Consider the following 7,163-nt stretch of genomic DNA (forward strand, 5'->3'; position numbering starts at 1 on the left):
ATTCCAGTGTTCTTTTACGATAATATCCACGGAGCAGCGTAACACGATAGGGACCCAGAATATGAAGACATACACACGGCGCTAACTTTCAACTAAACTCGCGCGATTATCAATCCAAACCAACTAGCCCGGCAACGTGCCCTGTCAAATTTCTTTTACCATTTGTTTGATAGAAATTTTCATCGTCTCCACACACTGTCAAGCAGCTTTGGCATATTATTTGATAAGCACAAACATCATGCATGTTATATTGTTTCATTTGGCATTCACTAGACAATATCATAAGCAATAATTTTCGGACAGGTCGGTTCCCTTGTCCCAGTTACAGTACGAAGGAGCAATGCTAATAATTACAAAAAGACTTTGCGGCCATGAAGGCTATTATGCCTACCTATCATTTACTTTCATTACATAAGCTGGCTCCATTTCGAGGATGGTCATGCAGTGCAACTGCAGTAACACTCCCGCTGTTCGTGAGTTTCTTTTTCTATTTGTTTAATGAAAAGCCGAACAACGGCACTCTTTCTATTCTATAACCTCAAAGTTTGAAAGTGCAGACAAAAATCTATTGTTTATTATATTGACTTTATTCTTATTACTTTTAAGCGAAGCTTCATAGGCTCACAAGCGTCGGCGGTGGTGGTGGTAGTGGCAGCGGTGGCGGTGTCACGCTGAAAAGTGGGCCGATCCTGGCGCTAGTGCAGAAAGGGTCCAAGCTCAATGGCGCATACCCGTGTCGTGCGGGCCGATCCTGATAGTTCAGGAAGGGTCCAAGCCCTTCCTGCACTATCAAGAAGGAAAGAGAGAGAGAAGGAGAGAAAGAAAGAGAGACAGAACCAAAGAGAAAGAGAGACAGAAATAACAAGAGAAATAAAGAAAGAAAGAAAGCGAGAGAAAGGTGAGAGAGAAATAGATATAGAAATATAGATAGAAAGAAAGAGAAAAGAAAGAGAAAGAGAGAGAAAGAAAGAGAGCGAAAAAAAAAAGATCACCAGCCCTTCCACTGCCAAGAAAATTGTGGTAAGCAAAGGTTGTCGAGTGTGTACTTTAGCTACTACTTTCCCTTCCATTTTATACTATTTTTCGTTCACTTTCCTTCTACTTGTGTTTGCCTTTCGTGAAACTTTTCCTTCCGTTGCTTTGTACGTTTCCTTCCCTCGATGTATACATTTAATAAACGTTTATGTTTTATTACCGTGACATGTCGTGAACTTCACGTTACCCTAACGAAGATCAGATACACACACGACAAGCTTCGCTTACCCCCATTTTCTCGACAGGCGAAGGGCTGAATTTTTTCTTTGCATTGTATCCTTCTTTATGGCACTGCCATTTGACGTTTTTAGGTTTGTAACCTTTTTAAACCAATTTAATTGCACGAGTAGCCACAGTGGTTATCCTGCATACCGTCACCGCTCTTATTTCATACAGTAATTACAGTTTGTTATGTTCTTCTTGTGCTGGTGCATTGAAAAGGCTTGTTGGCGCAAACTTTCTAATTACTGCTGCCGCAAGAAGACAGCTTCAGTAACTAACACAATACACAAAAATTTCGCCTCCTCTTTACATGCAGGTAATCCTCTTAGAAATTACGAACTTTCTTATCACGCATGCCTGGTTTTGAAATTCTGCATCACCTGGCTATTCTGATGAGGAATAAGGATTATAAACAGGGATAAGGTGCCTCAGAAAGGCTGGCCAACGTTTCGATAGGAGGACCTATCTTCGTCAAAGGCCTTTGACGAAGATAGGTCCTCCTATCGAAACGTTGGCCAGCCTTTCTGAGGCACCTTATCCCTGTTTATAATCCTTATTCCTCGTGTGCTACTCCATTAGTCAGCCATCTTTTTTAATTCTGGCTATTCTGATGTACTTTTGAACTTGTCTTTCAGGTTGCCCAGCAGTCTTGGAACTCGCAGGACAAAAATTCTACAGTTACCCCAAAGTTCACCACACCAGGTAAGGAGTCAGATGGCTTCTGTTGAGTGTTAGATGATCGTACAGAAAATGCTTGAAAGAAAAATGCCATTATTCATGAAACAGGCTCTTGTATGTCCAAGTATCATGTACAAGGAGGACCAATATAAAATGGAATTGGAAAGCCATTAATTGCCTTTTTTGCATTAAAATAAAATATAAAGTAAGGAAGCGCTATTATCAAGTTTTTCGAATACTTGAAATCAAAGTTATGTTGACATCTGCTATCGCGCCCTGCCACCTTGAACGCACTCAACACCCATACTGCATTTATGCTTACCATCACATGAACTTGCCTGCGTGTGCCACCAGCTTACTTTAATTGTGTTGATACATCAAGTTACAACTGAGGAAAACAGTACAAAAGTGGGCGCATAGTTTCAGGATTGATGAAAAGTATGCAGAGTCGTTTGCGCTAAAGCATACACCGTTTCAGAGCTACATTTGATGAACACATCCTCATGACTGGATTGCCACCTTTTATCTCTTTTCAGGTCACCAATCTATGGACAGGGTCAGCAACAACCGCAGCCTAGCACTCGCTTCTCCCGGTGCCAACAACAGGATGCTGGAGGAAGGGCAGAACAACATCAACGCCCTTAGCCAAGTCTCTGGAGGCACGTTGCACCGCAGCTCGGCCAGCAGCAACATCAGCGCCATCAACAGCCCTGAACAGCAGCAACCGCCCTCGCAGCACCACCCCAACAAGCTCCAGTGGACCCCAAGTCACCTGAAGAGCGGCCAAGCGGCACAGAACGGACATCATCACCGAACTTGGGCTCACAGCCAGAGGCCGGGACACAACTCGGATTCGTCGAGCGTCTACAGTGCGTTTGCGCACCACATCTATGAGTCCATCGACGGTGATCCCTCCTCGGTCGATCGCCTGTCCGACGTCCCGCCACCGCCCGCGCCTCCCCAATCCGAGGCGTTCTACGGAGACCTGTCCGACATGAGCCAGCACTCCTCATCCAGCTACGGCTACGACCAGCGGCCCTTGCTCGTCACGCCACTGCCGGGCAAGTACCAGGCCACACCCCTTGAACACGTCATGCAGGGCTTTGCAAGGGCCCACGCCACTTCTTCGCCAGAGATGCCGCGCTATGGTACGGAGCAGCAGAGGCACTATGGCTCAGGCCGACGCAAGCACGGCATCGTTGGCTTCAATGGGCCTCCTTACTCACCCAAGATGCTGTACGAGGCCGCCCTCGCGCAGAGGCTAGAAGACGCCCCGACAAACTTCTCCTCGGACTCGGGCATGGTCGCCGACAGCGAGGATTGCTGGGGCACATCACCGACGCTGCCGAACTTCTTGCACGGCCCCGTAGTGAGCAACCCTGTGGTGGTGGCGGTGTTGGACGGTGAAAAAGTGGTGAGCAGGATTCGTCCGGATGCCATGATGACGACACCATCGGAACCGAGATTGCAACAGCAGCAGCAGCAGTCTCAGCACCAGCAGCGATACAACCTCAGCACGTACTGCTAACCGGAGTTGTGTGTGTGATTGGCACGTGCATGTGCTTGTGGGCAGTGCGCGTGTTCTTTTCTTCTTTTTTTCCCCGCTTAGAAATTCTCGTCGCATAGGACTTTTAAGAAGCAATCGTGTACTTAACTGAAATGAACTGGCACTTGCGAGGGACGGACTGTGTGTGTTCCCCAGTCCGTCTACCCGTCCACGAGAGAACTTTCTTTTCATGTCTCGGAGGAAAGCAGGTATAGAAGAGAGGGTGGCTCTTTGAATCCTAAGCATCTAGTCGTCGAACACAAGAGTAAAGGGGAAAGTGCTACTCACTGGCGAGAGCAGAATTGGTACAGCCATAATTCTTACTTACCGCCCGTGATAGGAGGAAGAGCACGAACGTTTCTCGACTCCTTAATTTAAGAAAACAAAATGACGAAAGACTGAACGGTACTTTTTGTTAAAAAGCCAGGTCTAATCAACGGCATTGTACGTTTTTTTTTATTATTGCTGTAAGTACAATGTAAATCTAGACATTCGCGCCTGTATTTAAATGTCCTTGTTTCATGGAAGAGTCTGTTGCTGGGCCTGTTGGTACATACTTGTAGAAACAATGGAACCCAACCTTCAGGACGCAAACACCAGCGTGTGTCCGTCTACTTCTCTCCTGCTGTTTGCGTCCTGAAGGCTGGGTTTCATTGTCTCTCCTTGTTTCATGTTGTCTTTTTTTTTAATTCCTCTTGGAGAATGTTGCAAGTGGAACCCAGGAGAAGAGCAGGCTGGTTGTTTTTGTCAGTGTCTTTAAATAAGGCGTGTGAGAGCTATTTTCGCAGTTTCGTAAGTCGCCCGCTGCTATAAGCAAAGCGTCACCAAATCACCGGCAGTGCTGTACATAGTATGACGGAACAAGCATTGGTTGCACAAATTCTATTTTCTTGCTGCCACTTTGGTCCTTGCGCACGCTAAGCTTGTCATCGGTGACCAGTACAATTTTACTCTAGCCGATTTTAAACAAGATCTGCTTAACAAATGAAAAATGCAAACAGAGAGAAAAAAAAGGAAAACTCAAGCTTGGCATAGGCAGCATTCGTGTCATTTTTTTCTTATCATCATAGTGTGATGTCACGCTTCATGCCTTGAATAGCACCCCCATTGATACATTCCTACAACCATCTCAAATTTGAAGCACACTAGCAATTTACAGCAGCCTATGCCTTAGAATATCAATTGAAGTCTGTATTTCCTGTGTGAGGCTGAAGAGATGTTGCAGCTATTCTGTGATCCCAATCATTGTCTAACTTATCCAGAGAAAGGACAATGTGTGTATTTGCGTTAAGAGGAGGTTTCGAGTGATTCAAGACTGCCGGAAGCTGTTATTAATTTAAGACGTTCGAAGTTCTTGCCTACGGCGACTCTGGTATCATGGCTCGAACAAATAGTGGTCATTTACCGGCAGCATAGAAGGCTGAGTGAATTTGAAAGGTCTGTGGCCTTTCTAGCACTTGTTGTACAGAAGTGTGCCAAATAAAAAAAATTTTGGAATCTTGAAAGCTGTTTACAGTCGTTACTTCGTCAGGGTAACCAGGATACTCCCATCATCAGGGGCTGTGCATAGCCTCAGCTGCAGCAGTCAGCATGGAGGAGCGACTGCCCTAGAAAGGTGTTGTTGGTCACGGCTTCGATTCACTGAGCCGGAGAAATTTTTATTTAACTGCAAAGCCTTCTTTCTGAGAAACCTGTATAGAATTCCTTTCTTCGTGCTACTTCACGTACACGAGTGTTTTTCTGTGCGGCAAATGAATGAATCAATGAATGCAAGGAAATGTCTATTTACTAAAGAGGCACTCAAGATAAGCAATGAAGTGAAGTGCATGTGCGGCAAATGAATGAATGAATAAATGAATGCAACGAAATATCTCAGTTTATTATCGAGACACCCTCGAGAAGCACCGACATGCAGAGTTTCAAATTTCAATATTTTTCTGTCTTTTGTATCTTTTATTTGTGGGTTTTCTTTGTTGGCACAGAAATTTGTTGCACAGTATAAGTCTTTGGCTGCGTCAGGAGGCAATGTAATCCAATTGCTTTTCGATAAATAGCTCTGAGCAGGGGCGCTGATAACCCATGACGTCACCGTGAACTTCATGGAGGCATTGTCACGAGTATTCTTGCGCCTTCCCTTAGTTAGGAGCCTCCACTGATTTTAAGGTGGAACTTTATGTTGTTCTTAACAATAGTGCAAAAATTCTCACTTTACGACATTCCAGCATTTGCACATGAAAGAGAAAAGGGGGAAAAAAGGAACAAGAAAGCGAGTCACTATAGTGCAGTCTGAATAGCACTTGCCTGGAGTGGTCGAGTCGCCGGAAGCGTCAGCGTCCGCAGTTGCTACTTTGAGGTAGCTGCAAGGTTGCACTTATGCTCGTCCTACAGCACACGGACCTAGCATGCGGATTGACCATGTGGGGTCTCATTGCGGTGCTGGCCCGTGCTTTTTCTTTTTCTTTTTTTTTTTGACAGGCGACGGTCAAATTGACCGATTGCTGCGAGCTCTGTACTGCAAGCTCTGTAGAATGGTAAGGCAAATTATACGAGCCTCCATGATCTTCCAGAAACTGCGAAAACATGGAGAAAAGGTAAGAAAAAGAAAAATCTACGGCGTCTATATACGGCGCACATGCATCACATTTTGTGGCTGTGCCTTGGTACTCGGAATATCGGGCACAAGATGCTCAAGCAGGCCAGGCCGCACGTTCTAGAGGATTTAAACTGTCGGGTGACGGACAACGGAAGGGTGCCTCCGCCATGACGTCACTTAGCAATGCACCACTTCGCCGTTTCATACAGCAGCTACCAATGTTAAGGGAAGTAACGCCCACGATTGTCCTTCCTTTCAACGCCGCTGCAGCACTGTTCCGTAACTGTTCTCGCTAAATGTGTCTGCAAGCGGACAAACACATACACAAAGTGATGGTTCGGGTTATGGCTTAAAAAGCCAAAGCCTCAGGTTTTTAAACTGTATCACATATTCCCGTCGCAGTCGATGTGGATCATAGTATTCCGATGTCTCGTTTCATGTCGCTCAGGTTGATTTTTAAATTTGTTGCGATAACCTTAATGGATTAATGAATAAGTTACCTAATTAAATAAAACGAAAAACGATATTTCGGCGCTTCCCATGCACCATCCTTGTCTAAAGTATAAGGGCTAAGTTACCTGTGATCGCCAGACTGCACGGAGCTAGAGCTTCATCCATTATATTACTGACGTCACAAAGATGCCAACGACATGTGAAAGTATGCGTCGGTTTCACCGCAATATGTATCATAAAGGCTGCGAAAAAAAAAATGTCATGCCATTTGAGGGAATAGTACGCTTCGGTACGTCCGCTGCGCCGCAATACAGCGTGGCAACAGGCAGGCTTCACCACAGCACAGACCGTGGGAAAAATGTTTTACACCGTTTCGGGTGGTTTCGGGCACATCTGAAGCCTTTCAGACTATACGCAGTTCCCTTATTCGAAACTTGGCGCCAATGCCCCCTCTATCCTTCTTTCTCCTGTTGCCGCTACACGTGCTCCTACTTTGCTCTTTCCTATTGGACAACAACCATCACGTGACCTAGCACTCTTTTACGCACAATTTCACGCCGTTCTGGCCGACAAAGCCCGATGCACTGCGGTATGATGAGTCATGTCCACGCTGTAGTAAAGCTGCGCAGCGCCCGC

At 45.7% G+C, this 7,163-nt stretch overlaps 1 protein-coding gene across 1 annotated transcript; it reads left to right on the top strand.

Annotated features, from left to right (window-relative positions):
• The first annotated feature begins 1,567 nt into the window (after positions 1 to 1,567).
• Positions 1,568 to 4,006, top strand: LOC119433134 (uncharacterized). The gene is made up of 3 exons (XM_049658400.1): positions 1,568 to 1,573; positions 1,893 to 1,959; positions 2,472 to 4,006. The coding sequence occupies exons 1-3, from the start codon at positions 1,568 to 1,570 to the stop codon at positions 3,461 to 3,463; spliced, it is 1,065 nt and encodes a 354-aa protein (XP_049514357.1). The 3' UTR covers positions 3,464 to 4,006.
• Positions 4,007 to 7,163: the final 3,157 nt, after the last annotated feature.

Source organism: Dermacentor silvarum, chromosome 11, assembly GCF_013339745.2.
Source record: "Dermacentor silvarum isolate Dsil-2018 chromosome 11, BIME_Dsil_1.4, whole genome shotgun sequence".
NCBI lineage: Eukaryota > Metazoa > Arthropoda > Arachnida > Ixodida > Ixodidae > Dermacentor > Dermacentor silvarum.